We start from the raw sequence: 16,323 nt of genomic DNA, 5'->3' as shown, positions 1-16,323 counted from the left end.
AAAGTTGAATGATTGTATACTTTTGCTGTTCAAGTGTGAGTCATCGTTCGAGTTGATCAACCTGTTGAAAGGGTGTTCACACTTGTCGATTAGTTTGTTCAAGTGTCATTCAGTAGAGAGTTGATCAACTAAAATCGCCATGTCTGACAAGGTATTACCAGACTATTTTAGATTGGTTATCATACATGAAATAACGGCACTATTTTTATGAGGAACCTGTTATTTTCGGAACCGGTTATTGGAATCCAAATTATTTTATAAATCGAAATATTCGAATCTTACAACGAAAGAATCGATTTTTTTTCTCAAAATCTGTTATTATCTATACAGGGTGTCCGGAAACTCGTAGTACAAGCGGGAAACTGGTGAATCTACATCACATTTGGAGTCGATTTAGTATTTTTTTTTGATATGAGCTTTCGTTATTGAGTAAATCGAGTTAGAAGTTGATTTTTTTTTTTAATCAATCTCTTATAAATTATTACTGAAGATCAAAGTACCCAACTAATTAAAACTATTTGAAAGTAAAACAAATGAAGAAACTCGGATTTGAAGCATTATTTTGAAATCACCCTTCATTTAATCCGGTGTAATCATAAAATATTTCTGCTCTGCAGGGTTAAAACATCTGTTGTTCAACCCTAAACACCAGAAAAAACTTTAACCCTAAAATAGCCAAAAAATATTTTTTTTTGGTTTTTTTTTTTTTGTGAAAATGCTCAAATCAAAAAACTTTATGTTTATTTGGGTTCCCCGTGTGGTTTAGATTCTCCAGTTTCCCGCTTGTACTACGAGTTTCCGGACACCGTGTATATGTTCATTTTACATTATTACCTGTACCTTGAGATACAACTTAAGATTTACATAGTTTTCAGAAATGTGAGCAGATCTGAATAGCCAGGTACTTCCCCACCTTCCTCTTTCCCATCTCCTTCCACTCCCTTCAGCATCACAGCATACCCCAATTGGTGATGCCATAGTCTCGCTAAATCCAAACGGTTGGTAATAGTTAAGACTCTTCACAACAATTTTTTTTTTTTGTTTTTTCAATTACATATTCTCCAATTTCAGGGGGAATTAGAAGCTTGTACTGATCATCCATATCGTGTGGAGTAATGGCAGCTTGAGCTAAGCTAAAAAACATTTTTAGTATATGCCCCACGTCAAGCAAGGTACAGAATTCTAGAGCAATTTTGAAGCCAGACTGGTCCGGACTTATTTGCACACCTGCTGGAATTATCCTTAGGCAAACCAAAGTGGTGCCATCTCAGTCGGCAGTATCTCCAAGTCAAAAAGCCTGTCTGGGTGTAGGATGAGCAGATGTACTCCAATTACAAATACTATAAGGATCCAGATTAAAATAACGGCAAGATTGGCAATTGGATTCGTCATTCGGCAGCCAAGAGCGTACCGACAGCTCTGGGCTGTTGTAAAATGAATATCGCGCTACCGATATTTTGAACTATCATTACAGGTTTGAGAACCACTCCGACTTAAAATTTTGCAATGGTGCCAATACAACAGGGAGGCGGGTATGGGTACCGCCACGAGCATTTATTGGATAACCAACACCCCTGCCATGGGTTACTGCAAGTGGTTCAGCATGGGATGGGGTTTGTCTAGGTCTCGGCGGCAGATGCGTATGTCCACCTACTGCGAAGACCCCTTGAGGGCACAGTCCGCGGAGATGGCCTCAGCTCTCCTCTACGCTCCCCCCTAGGTTCCCCAAAGGCCCCTAGTTTGTTTGAATAGTCAAAGTTTTTGTCCCACGAGAATCTAGAAAACTTCAGTGCTGAGATAAGTTCTGTGTAAGTACTGGGAGATACGACCCTGTTTCTCGGAGACACCCCCAGTGTCAATCGGCCTTAGAAACCTTACACCTTGGCTTGGGATGGTTATTGCAGATCGTGTTTCCAATCCCTAAGTAATGCGTTCGCCACACTCCCTACGCTACCCAACACACAGTCGTAATTCTTCGATCCTGCTTTCTGCAAAACTACGCTTAATTTCACCGTTGATTGTGGAAGATGGAATTAAAAACACCAAAATAAGTTTAAAATTTAATACAATATGTACAAATGTGTATTGTTATAGCCTCTTACTTCAAGATTTTTTACAGTTCATCTCTAAGGCAATCAAACACTTTTAATTATTTTTTGAAAAATAATCTTTTAGTAATTCGCCACCCCAAAAACTGAGCCATTGTCCAATTATTAAAGTGGCGGATTACGGTGCATATATATGTTTTGTATATACAAAATATGATTAAAATAAAAACAGATAATTTGTAAAAACAAACAAACTATCGATCTTCCATTTTATAAACTTATTTAAACACAAAACGTGGGAGAACGAAACAACCAGAAACACATGTGAAAGTACTAGAACTAACAAAAATGTTCTAAAACAATAATAATAACGAACCCTGGGTGAAATGGTCAGCTCTAGCAAGCTAGACAGCGGTATAGTCACCAAGTGTGTAAAAATATAACCCAACCCGTGGGCGTACAAAGTTTGGCGCTCGAGTCTAGGCACGAGGCTTACTACTGAATTTGTCGTAAGAATTATAGAGCTGGATTTTGTGCTTCCAACTAGTAAAACTAACGGCGGATTATAGTAGTTTTGGATTACTGAAAGAGTACTCTTTAATACCACCGAAAATAAATTGTAGCATTTCTGCAATCCCAGTAGAAATTTTTTTTGAATGATTTTTTTCCAAGCCAATTAAAAATACAAAAAGACTAATCAACCAAACCAACTTACAAAGGTATAAGTTTTATAAAAATTAAAAATCTACAAGTTATCCAAATATCTTTAAAAATACTAAAAAAAGTTTTTTTTAACATTTTGACCAAATAGTTTTAATATTCTGACCACATTTTTTTTTAACATTCTGACCAAATAGTTTTTTTAACATTCTGACCAAAAAGTTTTAACATTCTGTCCAAATTTTTTTTTTCAACATTCTGACCAAATAGTTTTTTAACATTCTGACCAAATAGTTTATTAACACTCTGACCAAATAGTTTTTTAACATTCTGACCAATTTTTTTTTTAACTTTCTGACCAAATAGTTTTTTAACATTCTGACCAAATAGTTTTTTAACATTCTGACCAAAAAGTTTTAACATTCTGTCCAAATTTTTTTTTTCAACATTCTGACCGAATAGTTTTTTAACATTCTGACCAAATAGTTTATTAACACTCTGACCAAATAGTTTTTTAACATTCTGACCAATTTTTTTTAACTTTCTGACCAAATAGTTTTTTAAAATTCTGAGCAAACAGTTTTTTTTAACATTCTGACCAAATAGTTTTTTAACATTCTGACCAAGAAGTTTTGATTTTCATTAATAATAAAAAAAAATATACTCATTTTTAATTTAAAAAAAAAAAACTTGATTGCCATCAGTCATTTAGCCTTTTTACCGTTGATATTATTTAATATAATTCCTCAAAATATTAATATGGAAACATATGAACTGCTTACTGTGGTTTTAAAGACAATGAATCCACGACTTGGAGAGACCATTGCCAAGAAAGGAGATTAATACAAGCACAATTTCAAATAATAATGATACAATCAACATTTTAAAATTTTCCTGCAAATTTTATAACGAAAAATGTAGGTACATAATACAAAATTTTTAAAACATAACTTTCCATCCAAAGTTCAAACATTTATTTTAAGACCAACAAACAATACAATATATTCCATGTTATGAAATTATTCATAAGTGCAAAAGGAAGACGGGAATGAGTCAAAATAGATGCATCTAAATAGGAGTATCTCATGCTTTTCGAGGTGCTGTGTTTATTTTGACGGCCGGCATAGTCCAGTGGTAACGCATTGGACTGCCATTCCGAAGGTCGCGGGTTCGAACCCGGCGTGCGCAAATAAATTTTATTTGATTAATTTGTGTTATTTCACAGTTAATTAATTAAAATAATATATAGTATATTTGCGGCACGTTCCAGAGTGGAAGATACTACCAGTATCGCCCTGGTGTAAGACCACCATTCAGAATTGAAACGTTGTTCCAAATGGCTTTAGCCGTGTTTAGTGACTAGATCTGAATAGCCAGGTACTTCCCCACCTTCCTCTTTCCCTTCCCCACTTACCTTCAGCCTCACAACATCCCCCAATTGGGGATGCCATAGTCTCACTGGCTCCAGACGGGAGCAGTTGGGACTCTTGTGAGGTATTCACTATAAAATATCTAATGGTACGTATACATTTGCGAACTTAAACGCGAACCGATCCACGAATTACGAGAAAGGAACGAAGCAACTGCAAGTGGCGTTTCGCGCCATTTGCGGTTGCTTTGTTCCTTTCTCATAAGTTGAGGTTCAGTTCGGCAGTTCGTCTCGCGTATGTATAAGTAGCATTACTGGATTGTATGTAGATATGTGTAGATATTTAAATTGATAGATCGGCCAATCAGGGAAAGGGAAACAAATCAAGTTTCGCGGAGCGTGGGAGGCGGTGTGACTTGTCTCCCTTTCTGTGATTTGTCAATACATGAATCTGACAGTATACAGGCAACTCGCATTGATGCATTGTAATTTAAATGCCAAGACCAGGACAAACCTCACCAAATAACAATGCCACCATAAGTAGTAAACCACTTGGGGTGACCTATGGCAGAGTGAGATATGTATCTAAGGAACGAATTTAACTCATTCTTTCTTTCTTTTGCACTTTCATTAAAATTTTAAAAAAGGACATGGCGGCACAATAAAAAATAAAAAAACATGAGTTACCATTTAAAATAGTAATATGGTATGATATACTATAAGTTCCCTATTCTTTTTAGGGATACAACAGTTTTAATGTGGTGTTCTACCAAAAATTTCAAAATCGAGAAACCTCATTTAATTATTTTTCAATTAATATAATATAACTGGTATATTTCAATGGCAATCCGTGGGCTAGAGCGGTGAGATTGAAAAATATGACATTATTGATGTAGTTGAAAAAACATATATATCTTATGTAGTGGTACGTCACTACTCGAGTAGGACGGTGTCAAGTACTACTTAGTACACAGTGCCAAGCGCTAAGGCACCTAGGCCGTCATGGAACATACTGGAAATTTTGGCCGTTGTTCAGCGTTACGGGTGGCAATGTTTGTAGCCATAGCAACTAGAATGTTTGGGAACATTTTTAGGTGCAACTTGAATCGTATTGGCACCTTATATAAGCGACAGCGAGAAGGTAGTCAGTCAGTCTACTACGCGCTACGTTTTAACACGCTAATCCAAATAACTTACTCGTTTCGTGCCGCGATTACTTAAATAATCCTTGCTGTAATAAATCTATTATTGAATGTTACATGGTTTACTTTCAAAACCGATCTTACCACTCTAGCTCACCGAAAAGACACGGACCGCAACTGGTATATTTGCACCTCATTTCAGAGTAGTAAATAGTTTCAGTTTCACCCTGGTGATAGCGATAGCCCACCATTCAGAATAGTAACATTAATTTTTTGTTGCATATCTGCACAGGCCTGCCTAGCCGCTTGGCCGCCTGAACATCAGCTTACAAAACTTACTATGCCACCCCACCCGCATTCAAACTTAACGTGTTTACGATTTTATTATTATTATTTAACTAGCTGTACCCCGCCAAGCGTTTCAATGGCTCATGGGATTCTCATGTACGTGGAAATGACGCCCGACTCCATCATTCTACAGGGCAACAGAAGTCCCTTTGAGTACCTACTTCTGTCAACCCCTCAGGCTAATTTGAAAACACCATGCTTTATATTCAAATCCAGAACATAATCACAGAAGAATTTAAATGTATACCTCTATGAAAGCTAAAGGTTCCAACCACAATTTGAGACAAAATTATGAAATTTTGGGGAAATTTTTCAGTCATTATTTTTATACGAAACAGCAAAACAGACATAAACGTGAGGTAGAGATAAAAAACTTAAAGTGAGCCATTTAGAAATTATTAATATTTCAAAAATTGTAACAAATTATAATAATACAACTGGAAAGCATATTTCATCACCTTTCAAAACAGTTTTTAGTTTTTTACAAAATTACTCCGACATTCTGATAGCGTCTTTACGAAATTATACGGTCAATATGCCAGAGGCCTGAGGGTTTAAGGCGGTACCAACGTGCAGATAATAGATGGCGTTGTTATGGGATAGTTAAAAATAAATAAGCATGCAGTGCACGCCCAGTTATAGTGCTACAATTTTAATTAGAGTAATCGAAGAAAAACATTTGAAAACACCGCTTTAAAACTATTGTACCATTAACCCTTAGAATATGACCAACTACAATACCAGTTCAGTAAAATCGTGACCACCTTCAGGTGCACTGCGATGTGCAGTGAATAGAGCTAGGTTTTATATGTTTTGAACGCATTTCAATATTGTCCATGAAAATTCATAAGTAAAACGTTGACATTGTAGCTTGTCAAATATTTCGTGTGTAATTTTCAAATTTATATTTGGCTTCGAGATATTTACAAAATTAGCTGACTCTAAGGGTTAAAGTTAAAATCACTGCATCACAATGTGTATTACTAAACAAAATTACAATCTCGCGATTCATACAAGATATAATATATTACATAATGCTAAAAACAAGAAAACATTTTTTTTTTATTATCAGAAAATTATAAACAATATCTTTCATTATCTTAAACAATATCTATATTCAAAATAAAATCAAATATAATAAAATCTGTGGAAACCATCCTGTTTAAATTTTCGAGACAACAAAGTAACGGACCAAATTTTGGCAGAGTATTATTCTTAAGACTTCCGTAGGTTCAACCATACGCGGTAACAATAAAAACGTTGTTAAAATTATTTACGAAACTTATTTATATACAAAATTCTAACAGTAAACTTATAATATATTTAAACATAATACGGTAAATGCACCATTTAGGCAAAGATCTTAATTTGCTTTTGTTTATCTATTGTTTGTGATGACCCAGTCAGAATGAAAATGGCACGTCTATTTATGTATTCTGCAAATATGATAACGAAGGGTTGGTCCCAAGTCCAAGTGGAAGGTTATGGATTACACGAGGATAATATGGTTAACGGAGCAAACATTGTCTTACGTCTGTTACGGCTGGCCGAGGTCGAACACAGGGAGAAACTTTCAGTTGAAATTGATCAAAGTTGTTCAAATACCGAATAATTTTCTTTTACTAATTGGCGAAATTAGTTTACATTCATATCTGTATTCGATCACACTTCTAGGGAATTTCAGTTCAGCTTCGCAAGGCAATTGTTGCACCTTTTGTTTGGACCAGAGTTGTGGTGTTTTAGCTGTGTTAAGTTCTCGTAGAAGTTTTAAAGACTTTAGTGGTCTTATGTAAATACTGTAAAAAATTTACTTAAAAAATTGGATACTTTTAGCATTTTGCCGCTGAATAACAAAGTGCAGGATTAATTCGTGCCCCCAGCGGAAAGTGCACATACCTTACGCGCATTATTATAGCAGTCAATCTACACAGATCGACGAGATTAACCTCGATTATTATTTCAATTCGACAATGTTACGAAAGGTAAATTATATCATGTAAATTTCCTGACAAGCGTGGCCGGAGCGCTTCCTGAGAACTTTGGCAGCTTTTTCGCTAAGAAGAACTGGATCTTCGAGTCGGCGGCTTTCTTCTCCTGCCGTGATATCTTCACACGCGGAACCTTCTCCATCTGATGGACTTTCTTATGATAAATTCTTCTCTTGACCTCCAAGAGCTTTTCGTCGCGGTTACTGTTCCAGTCATTAGCGTCAGTCCTTTCGGGGCCCGAAACATTGTAAGTCAAACGAGGAATATTCTCTGATTTATTATTAGGCGCGTCATTGGTAAGATCAAATACCTCTTGCAATATTTGAGTCCCCACTGAGTTTGAGTATTTGACGGCTCCGTGAACAGACTTACCTAAAGACGTGACGCCGGATATCATGGGCCCAGTCTCTGAGGTGACTGAGGAATTAGTTGGAGAAAAAAATCCAGGCCCGTTGTTTTGCGGGTGCAGCATGGCGCTGCCTAGAGGATTTTGCGGTTGGAAAGTAAAGTACATTTGCTGTGGGCCCTGAGAGCCGGGCGCACCGTTCACGATATAAGCAATCTGCATCGGGTTAGCGCCATTTAAGATGGTTTGACCATTGCTGTTCAATAGATTGGAGGAATAGGAACTCGGGATTAATAATTGGGATGAACTTTGTATCGCCTGGATCTCTGTACTATTTGATACTGGCGGACTAGCCGTCGGATTATTGAGAATTTTAGCAGATTCGCCGCCGACTTTAAGCTGCGGAGCGAGTGACTGAGTGGACACGATCCTCGGAAAACAATTATTCATGTCGTCACTTGTAGTTTTAGGCATTGCTTTCTGTTTCGAGATCCTCTGTTCGTGTGTCAGGTCGATCGACTGCAAGACTTTGAATACTTCGACGTTATTTGACGGAGGTGTTGATTTGGTTATTTTATTTTTTGAACATGTGGACGTCATAACAATGGGAGTGTTTAGAACAGATTTACAAGTGATCAGGGCGTGGGGTATTCTGTCTTCGATATCCAAACTGTCATTCTGGATTGTAGTTATTTCTTTAGGGGGATTGTTGTAGGGTGTTGTTGTGGTGGTAGGAAATTGTTGTTGTTGGTTGTTGTTCCAGTTGTTAGTTGCAAGGGAGGGAGGGTTGTGGCAGTTTGGAGGGGAAATAACCAGGTAATGGGTGGGATTCATACTCGGAGGGGGGACCCCATTCATAGCGCAGGTGAGCTCTTCCTGCTTGAACCCTGTACTGATTTCTGGCACTCTATCTGAAGACAACGTCATGATCGGCACCTCGGGGAATTCTGTTTTAACATCGCCGGTAATAAATTCGGAATTATCTTGGGGCGGATTATCTGGAAGGATGAAGCTGAGAGGACGCTTGTTTAGCTGGACCGGCACAACGTGAAGTTTTTCGGGTACTTTAGCCATGATATTATCAAGTACAGAAGGTGGTGGAGGAAATCTGTGGCTTGTTTCCTTCTTATATTCTTCGTAGATGGTCGTGACTGCATATTTTAATTCAGCATTTTTGCTTTGTAATGCCGTCAGCTCCTTCTTATATGCGAGAAGAGAAGTCTCCAGCTGGCTGATTTGCTTTTCCCGTTCGATCTTCTCGGCTTTCCACATAACTTCTTCTTCTATCTTCATCTTGCAGAAAGAGATGATCTCATCGTGGGACATACTGTATAGGGTGTTCTCTATCTTCTCCATGACCACCCTGAAATGGGACGTGTCTAGCAGAGGACCCTTCACCTGGAACTGACTGCTGATTTCATTTATTCTGTCCTTCATCTGCTTCACGGCAGGCGGCTGTAATAATTCTGTAATAATAACAATAAATAAACAATGTCAAATACGACAGGTCTTAACGTTTTCACTACAAAAAAAAACTCAAGAGCAATTGAAGAATTCAAGAAATCTGAAATATTCCCAATAATTATTTTTTCACACATCTTTAGTGAAAAAATTTATATTTTATATATCACTTAACAAATTGATATTATGTCACTCGACAAATTTATATGTGAATTTAAAAAAATTTAAATACACGAACCTCGGCTGTTTTTAAGTCTAATTCCTTTATCGCTGGGTCCTTGAGTCTTTGAAGTAATCGGTAAAAATTTTTGGGAGTAAGTATGATCGATTCTCTCCACATTTCCCGTATGACTATTGTATACCATGATTCTCGGCACTTCCTCGGGGAAATTCACCTCCTCTACCGGGATCGGTGTGAACGCACCCTGGACCTGGAAACAAACTAATTAACAAAAAGGACGGAAAGCGTAAAATAACACTAAAGCATTCCAAACCTGATAACTAGACATACATCGACCTAGTATCAAGACAGTCTGAATCTAATACTGAAACAAAAATATTGTTTCATTATCAAACAGAAAATTTTTCAAACACGAATTTGATGCAGATAGCAAAATATATTTAGTAAGGGGTCTTGTGGACTTTATCATTGACAATTTAATCAGCTATCTGAATATTATGAAACACACTAATATTATAGAACTCTTCTTCTTATGGAGCTAGTAAAATTAGAAAAAGTATTTATTGATGTATTTTTTAATGTAAGTATAGGGTTTTCCAATAAGAGGTGTTTTTTTGAATAGCCCGCTATTTCGGTAGATGTTACTTTTGAAGCTGTCATTTTTTGACATTTGACAAGTAGAAACTACGCCATTAATAAAAATGGAACGATACACGCTTCAACAACGCATTGAAATTATTAAAATTCACTTGAGTGAATCAAATGCAAATCATCTTGAGTGATGAGGCCCATTTCCACCTCGGTGGCTTCGTCAACAAGCAAAATTGTCGCACCTAGGGCTCGGAAAACCCAAGAGTTATTCCTGAAAAGCCTCTCTATCCTCAAAGTGTGACTGTTTGGTGCGGATTATGGTCCGGCGGAATCATTGGACCTTACTTTTTCGAAAATGAGGCTGGAGCAACAGTTACGGTAAATGGATTGCGCTATCGAGAGATGATTAATGATTTTTTATGGCCGAAATTGGATGGTATTGATCTGGAACACGTTTTACTTTCAACAAGACGGCGCTATGTGCCACACAAGCAACGAAACCATTGATCTTTTACCATTGAATATCATAATAACACCTCTTATTGGAAAACCCTGTATGTTAGTTGTAAGTCTCTACAAATGTAAATATATATAGTCGCATTAATTCGTAGACTGCGTAACTCCAAATTTTTCGAAAATACGTTTTTAATGCCATCTGGTGTTAAAATCAGACCCGCATCGACTAGTAAAACTCGAAAATTTAAAAAAAAATTAACCTTTTAGATAAACACAAATTAGAAAACTGCGTAAAATTATGGTGCCATTTTTACTCGCGAATACTTCGTAACTCCTTAATTCAGTATTGGCCGGTGAGCCGTGCACGCTTGTTGTGTTTTTGACTGAGGAAATTTATTTACGGTGTAATAGTTTTACCGTGAAATTAACTGAGATAAGTTGATTAATCAATTTTGAACATTTTATAACCTTAATTTTAATTGTGAAGTCACGAATAGTGTTTTGTATCTGTAGTCTAAACTGACGTCTTCTGCACCATGTGACGCTCTGCCGTAGCTCTATTGTTTTATGTGCCTCTGCGGTTTCGTAAATACCTAATAGGTCCTTGTTCTGTGATTATCTCTTCTTCAAGGTCACCATCTCTTTGCAAGTGGATCTCCTCCTGATGCATATCCGGATCCGGTTCTTCACTGTCCTCTTCAAACAAACCCAAAATATTTACGGTGGAACGTGTGGCAATTCCATCTCGTCTCTCCTCAGACACAGTCCGTTCTCTGTCAGGCATCTTCCGCGGGTCAAGCACATGTCTTGGTATGCCATCTACTTCGATGTTGTTGACTGAAGTAAGTCCTGTCACCCTTCCATGAACGATGTGCATCTCCCATCTACTGGTTTAACCGCAAGAAGATCGCCCACTTAGAGCTCAGTCAATACTTCCTCTTCTATATTCACTTGCGCAGAAGGGTGTCTCCACGAGTGTGAAGTGTGAACTATACTAGACAGCGCAATACCTCGATCATCCTGACTTTTTGCAGCCAAAGATTGTACCGAAACACTGCCTGCAGGGGATCGCTTCCACTTCTGGCTGCAGTTCTCTTTATTGTTTGATGACGTCGTTCAACTATACCGTTTCCAGCTGGTCGGTATGCCGCGCAAAATCTTTGACGAACATTCCATCTCTTACGCTTATCTGTAACACTGTAGGAACAAAATGCAGTACCATTGTCCATGAGAACTACTTTGGGCGGGCCTCTTTCCCGAAACACTTCTTCCAAATGTCTGATAATCGAAGCTGCATTATCTGACTCGATTTCCCGCCACACGGCAAATCTACTTGGACCGCAATCGATAAATGTGAGTAAACATTTCCTACCGAAATGAGTAACATCAACTGCCAAGCGACTCCAGGTTGTCACAACATTAAGATTACCCGCTTCATGGGATGATGGTGGAGGGTCAATTGTCCTGCATTGTACGCAGGAACGCACGCATCTATCGACGTCCTTTCTTCTCGCCTCGGGATCGACCAGCCGGGCAAGATGAAGCGTTCACTTTACTCCAAAGTGATGCTGAGCATGAAGAGTTTCTACGCTTAAAGCACATGTTTGCTCACCAGTTCCACTTTCAAGTCTCTCCCACTTATCTTCACACTCTGAGGAGTCTCTTTCACAACGTTTCCTGTCATGGCTACTCTTTGCCCGGGTCTTGCAAACCCTAGTAAGTACATCAGTTTTATTTCTACAGGACAACAAGGGTGATCGACAATGTCAGATCAAATTCTTCTACAATCTCCTTCATCAACTCCAAGCGTCACTTAACGATCATCACTTAACCAGCACAAAACCGTCGCCGAATCTGTAATGATCTCCAGAGTTTGAAGATTTCACTTGAGAGTCAGATTTAATCCCTTAAGGAAGGAAAAGTACCAGCATTTACAAGACTTAAAACAGACATTAGAAAAGGATTACCACTCCTTTAACGATAACCTTCCGCATCATTAAAATGCATCTAAATAGACTGCCTCGACATACACATACATTGTTGTGTTTTATTTTGTAAATGTAAAGTTCCTATCTCCCAAATTTTCCGCTAGGTTGTTCATAAAACTGTTCGCAGAAAAGTATGTATCTTTTGTAAAATGCGTATCTCCATTCTCGGTTTTTACGTAAACTTACTAACTCCGATTTGAAATAGAAAGCCTTAACTTACAAAAGTTTAATGATTGAAAATAAATTTCCAAATATATTATATGTTCGAAACATAAATAAAAAGAATAAGCCGTCTTTCATTTTTTTTCACTACGAGGTTTTTTGTGCCTCCTGTAAAATTTTACATTTGGGAGTTACGCATTCTACGAATTAATGCGACGATATGTCAATATGACAGTAGTTATGAGCCTTGGTCATAAGTCACTAGATATAACTCTTAGATGTAAGTCACTAGTTATTACGAATCCTAGTTGTAAGCCAGTTGTATTTATTATTTAATAAATATATTTGTACGGTACTTCACAAAAACGGCGCTATATAAATTAGCCAAATATTATTATTATTATTGTTGGGAAGTGAGTTAGCTAAAAGCTTCACGGATGCACTCATAGAGGGCAGTGCAAAGAGCTTGCTTCGAAGTCCGCAAGATGGCAGCTAGTAGTCAGTAGTCGCTAGGGTCAGTTAGAGTGCTTCCAGACAAACTTACTGTTCTCAGATCTCAATTAGCCAGCTTCTAGTTAGGTTGACTATCGAGTCACCATTATAATACGCGAAGTATTAATAAATCCCTGATTTAATATAAAGAACTTGTTAAAATCTCCTTCCACGACGAGTTGGAGAACTGTTTGTGGGAACACAACAATTATAAATGGCTTCGAGGCGGCGTACAGATAAATGTAACAATTGATAAAAATCTTACACGTCATGCAACAAATTACGACAACACTTTTGCCACAAAATCAAAGGTCTTCGCTGGTTTCGCATACGTTTTTAGAAGCATGAGCAACAAGTTTACGTAAAGTTGAGTTGTTAAGTTTATCTCTATATCTAGTGATAATGACTTTCAGGCTCGATTGGCAGATAAAATTAAAAAATTACAACACGGGATTGAGCGATAAGTTTTTGGTCTGTTTTATATTGTAGGGAACTTGCATTTGTGTCTAGGTTTTCGAAGCAGGCATCGGAATTGGATGGGGAGTTATAAAAAGGAAGTTATGAAATGGAGTATTATAAAAATTACTTTTAGGTGGTGTTATTTTTAGATCGAAATTAGCTTTAAGACATTGAATAATATGCATTATTATTTGAGCCTTTTAGGTAAGTAATGAGAGCTATTTGTCTACATTAATGGAGATTTCATGTACTAACGGTAGTTACTGCAGGAATAGATGTGTTGGAAGGTGGCGAAGTTCCGGTTGTATCTGCCTTCTTTCCCCAGTGTTTCCGCACCCGGACGGGGTGTTTCTCCTCCTCGGACGTGGCATCCGAGTCATCTTCCGTGTCCACAAAGGCATTCCGGCGCTTCTTCTTGGCACTAGCGGGGCCGGGCTTCGACTTTAACGGGTCCCTGTCAAATATAAAATATTCGAGGTCAGAACTGTAGAAATGAGATTTTTGAGACGTTACTAAACGGCATCCACGCCGGATATAGTTAGGAGAAATAACTCCAGAGGCTGTGCGAGGAGAGGTTGAGCCTGCATTGGACGGGGGCCGGTGAAGAAGGAGCTGAATCGATGCTATCAGACTAAAATGTTAATGTTCGTTTGTTCAAAATCTTAAATTTCCGAAAGTAGGTAAGAATATTGCATTTATTCGAATGTGATTTATACTATTAAAAAAAATATATATAATAAACAAACTATAAATTACATTTTAATTAACAGTAATCCAAAAAATTGACATGCAAAATTTATGTAGGGATTTTGTAAAGTTGTGATTGTACAAAATCGTATCGTAATCGTAAATACAATTGACTATTTACATGCGTGGCACTGAACTGCGCACTTGAACAACTTTATATTAACAAATATCGGCGGACAACGAACAACCGGCGTGGATGAGGTCTACTAAATTACTTCCGCATGGACTCGGCGCACGTCTGCTCATTAAGTAAAATTCGTTGACCGAGATACGTTTTGCACCGACTTCAGATCGGAATTTGTCCCAAATAACAGAAGTAAATTAGTATTAGTTTATTTATTTGGTTTCTGTATAATAACCGGCTGTTCTGATAAACTGGTGTATCAGTTAAGCAGAATTGACTGTAACACAAAAACGGTTATGCTGTACGTGTGTGGAATGTTATGTTATGTTTCAACACAACATCACAACGCACAAAACCATTATTTATTTGAATTCAAGAAAAAGAAGCCTAACTCTCCGATTGAATAACGATTGATCTCGAATAACGTTAGTGAGATTTAATCAAACTAGTACAGGAAAATCTATACCTATTGGTTCTTAAAAACTAATTCATTAAATTATTTAATTTGCCTAAAGAATTGAACTGTAAGATTCAATTGAAATCGAAATCGGACAGATTTTTTCACAGAATTAGAATTTGAATTCTAATTTTCAAATTTTCAAATTCTGTGTCCGTTTTATTTCAGTTCTGTGAAGTACGCAACGTAAAGTCCGGCCACAGTAAAATAAGATAATCTCGTTGAATTCCGCTGCAAGCTTAATACACAAAAAAAATATTTAAATAGCACTTGGTTTAAACTTAATTAATTACTACAAGAAATAACTATTTATGTGTTTGAAGATGGTAAAATTAATTTTCCATTTTTTGTCTCAGAGTTATGTTCTCAGGTTAGGAGATACGCACAAATTATTTAAATAATCCAAACTAAACCCTAAAAACTTATGTTTACTTGACTTAATAGTGGTCTCCATTCGATATTAAGTTGAAATCGAGTGTTGTTTTTTTAAAAGCTTTTGCACGCAGCGGAATTCAACAAGTTTACCTAAAATAATAACAGAGCTCGAACAGAACTTTCAGAGCTTAAACATTAACTTTAAAATGTGATAAATTGTTCAAATTCTATGAAACAACCTGCTAAATAGAAGTGTCTAGGTAAGCGTCACATTGCGAAGAATGAAAAATAAGGTGCTGCATCATAACAAACCCGTCTTAACTTGTTTGGATGTGTAAGACTTCCTTCTAACCCTATGTGTTATTGCAGAATATTCTCTACAATTCACCGCTCACTAAAGGTTCAAACAAAACAAAAACAATCATAAACTAATAAAGATTGCAGAAAATTACATTTTAAACTCACATTTGCCTCACAAACTCCTAAAATACTAAATAATGTTGACACAAAAAATGTTAAAAACACAACGCTTGTGTTTTGGCATATATTTTGACAATCAATCCAAGTGCTGCCAGAAAATAAACGATATTTAAATAAATGTTTAGGGGCATTTTTGAACGCCACATCCATTGACAATTTTCCTTCGACGGACTTCCACTTAAAACCTTATACAGGGTGTATCGGCACGTACCCGACAAACTTTAACCAGCAATTCCTTAGCACATTTGGAGTAAAAAAATGTTATGGGCACTCTGCTGTCCAGTAAAAATTTTTTTTAATAAAAAATTTAGTATTCATATTTTACCACATGTCATCAATGTTTTATCCTTTGTCAAAGTTTGAAAACCCACCTGGCAATATTTTATTCGAGTTTCGTTGAATAATGTACGTACGTACGTACCTACATTGGCGCGCTTTTACAATTACAA

The 16,323-nt window shown here is 37.0% G+C and overlaps 1 protein-coding gene across 4 annotated transcripts in view; it reads right to left on the bottom strand.

Moving 5' to 3' along the window:
- Window positions 1-4,389: 4,389 nt before the first annotated feature.
- LOC149410132 (uncharacterized) overlaps window positions 4,390-16,323 on the bottom strand; it is a 41,038-nt gene continuing 29,104 nt past the window's right edge. Inside the window, exons 1-4 of one of the 4 annotated variants that reach the window (XM_089648476.1) lie at window positions 15,860-15,959; window positions 13,947-14,145; window positions 9,601-9,793; window positions 4,393-9,367 (exon numbers count right to left, since the gene is read on the bottom strand). In XM_089648476.1, coding sequence (XP_089504602.1) covers window positions 7,560-9,367; window positions 9,601-9,793; window positions 13,947-14,145; window positions 15,860-15,861 — 2,202 coding nt within the window. In that variant the 5' untranslated portion in view covers window positions 15,862-15,959 and the 3' untranslated portion in view covers window positions 4,393-7,559. Of the gene's footprint in view, window positions 9,368-9,600; window positions 9,794-13,946; window positions 14,146-15,846; window positions 15,960-16,323 lie in introns of those variants that run through there. The other 3 variants (XM_089648477.1, XM_089648473.1, XM_089648474.1) reach the window with 3 other exon arrangements.

This window comes from Hesperophylax consimilis, chromosome 28, assembly GCF_061612785.1.
Source record: "Hesperophylax consimilis isolate HC1 chromosome 28, BYU_Hcon_1.0, whole genome shotgun sequence".
NCBI lineage: Eukaryota > Metazoa > Arthropoda > Insecta > Trichoptera > Limnephilidae > Hesperophylax > Hesperophylax consimilis.
Note: the sequence above shows the minus strand (reverse complement) of the source record. Positions and strands in the feature narration are given on the sequence as shown.